Source organism: Chondrus crispus, genomic scaffold (genome assembly GCF_000350225.1).
Source record: "Chondrus crispus Stackhouse genomic scaffold, scaffold_150, whole genome shotgun sequence".
Lineage (NCBI taxonomy): Eukaryota > Rhodophyta > Florideophyceae > Gigartinales > Gigartinaceae > Chondrus > Chondrus crispus.
The window spans coordinates 106,936-107,526 of record NW_005179020.1 but is presented as its reverse complement, the minus strand read 5'-3'; the positions used below and the strand labels follow the sequence as shown (position 1 = coordinate 107,526).

At 67.5% G+C, this 591-nt stretch overlaps 2 protein-coding genes across 2 annotated transcripts in view; both read left to right on the top strand.

The window, feature by feature from the left end:
• The window catches only part of CHC_T00002692001 (hypothetical protein), a 1,587-nt gene extending 1,245 nt beyond the window's left edge, over window positions 1-342 (top strand). The window contains exon 1 of the mRNA XM_005713789.1: window positions 1-342. This exon is cut by the window's left edge and continues 1,245 nt beyond it. Coding sequence (XP_005713846.1) covers window positions 1-342 — 342 coding nt within the window.
• Window positions 343-455: 113 nt separating this feature from the next.
• Window positions 456-591, top strand: part of CHC_T00002691001 (hypothetical protein) — a 1,342-nt gene continuing 1,206 nt past the window's right edge. The window contains exon 1 of the mRNA XM_005713788.1: window positions 456-591. This exon is cut by the window's right edge and continues 926 nt beyond it. Within this exon, the coding sequence (XP_005713845.1) occupies window positions 456-591 (136 nt within the window).

Below are 591 nucleotides of genomic sequence, written 5' to 3'. Positions count from 1 at the left end.
AGGAGAACGGGGACTTCCTGCGCCTCGTGCGCGGGCACGCGGGCATGGAGGAGATGGCGCTGCGCCGGATGCTGGCCAAGTTCTTCGCGCCCAAGCGCACGCACGAGCAGTGCGCAAACCACCTCCGCATCCTCCGGGCGCAGAAGAAGGTGCCGCGCGCGGTCGGAGAGGCCGTCCCGTACCGCCAGAAGAGCGAGGCGCGGCCCGCTGCGGCCGGCGCCGCGCCGCCGGAGCAGGGGCGGGAGGGGGGCGGGGGATAGGGCAGATCGGTTTTTTTTTGCTTTTGTACATAGGAAGGACGAGAGCACAAACGTAAAGGAATTTTTGGAGCTGCGCACGTGAGGAATGACGGCGGCGCATCGGTGGCACTGCTGTGGACGCGTCAGCGCCGGAGGGTGCGCTGTCGCCATCCGCGGCAGTGATGGAAGTTGGTCACCTTCCAACGCACCGCGGAGATGCCCCAAGCGCTCCTCCCGCCTCCCCCCCGCAAACACCCCCGTAAATACCGTACCCTTGGTACCGCAACCCCACCGCCCGGCGGTCCTCACCCCGTCCGCCCCTATTGCCCCTATATGCCTGGGAAGCCTCCTC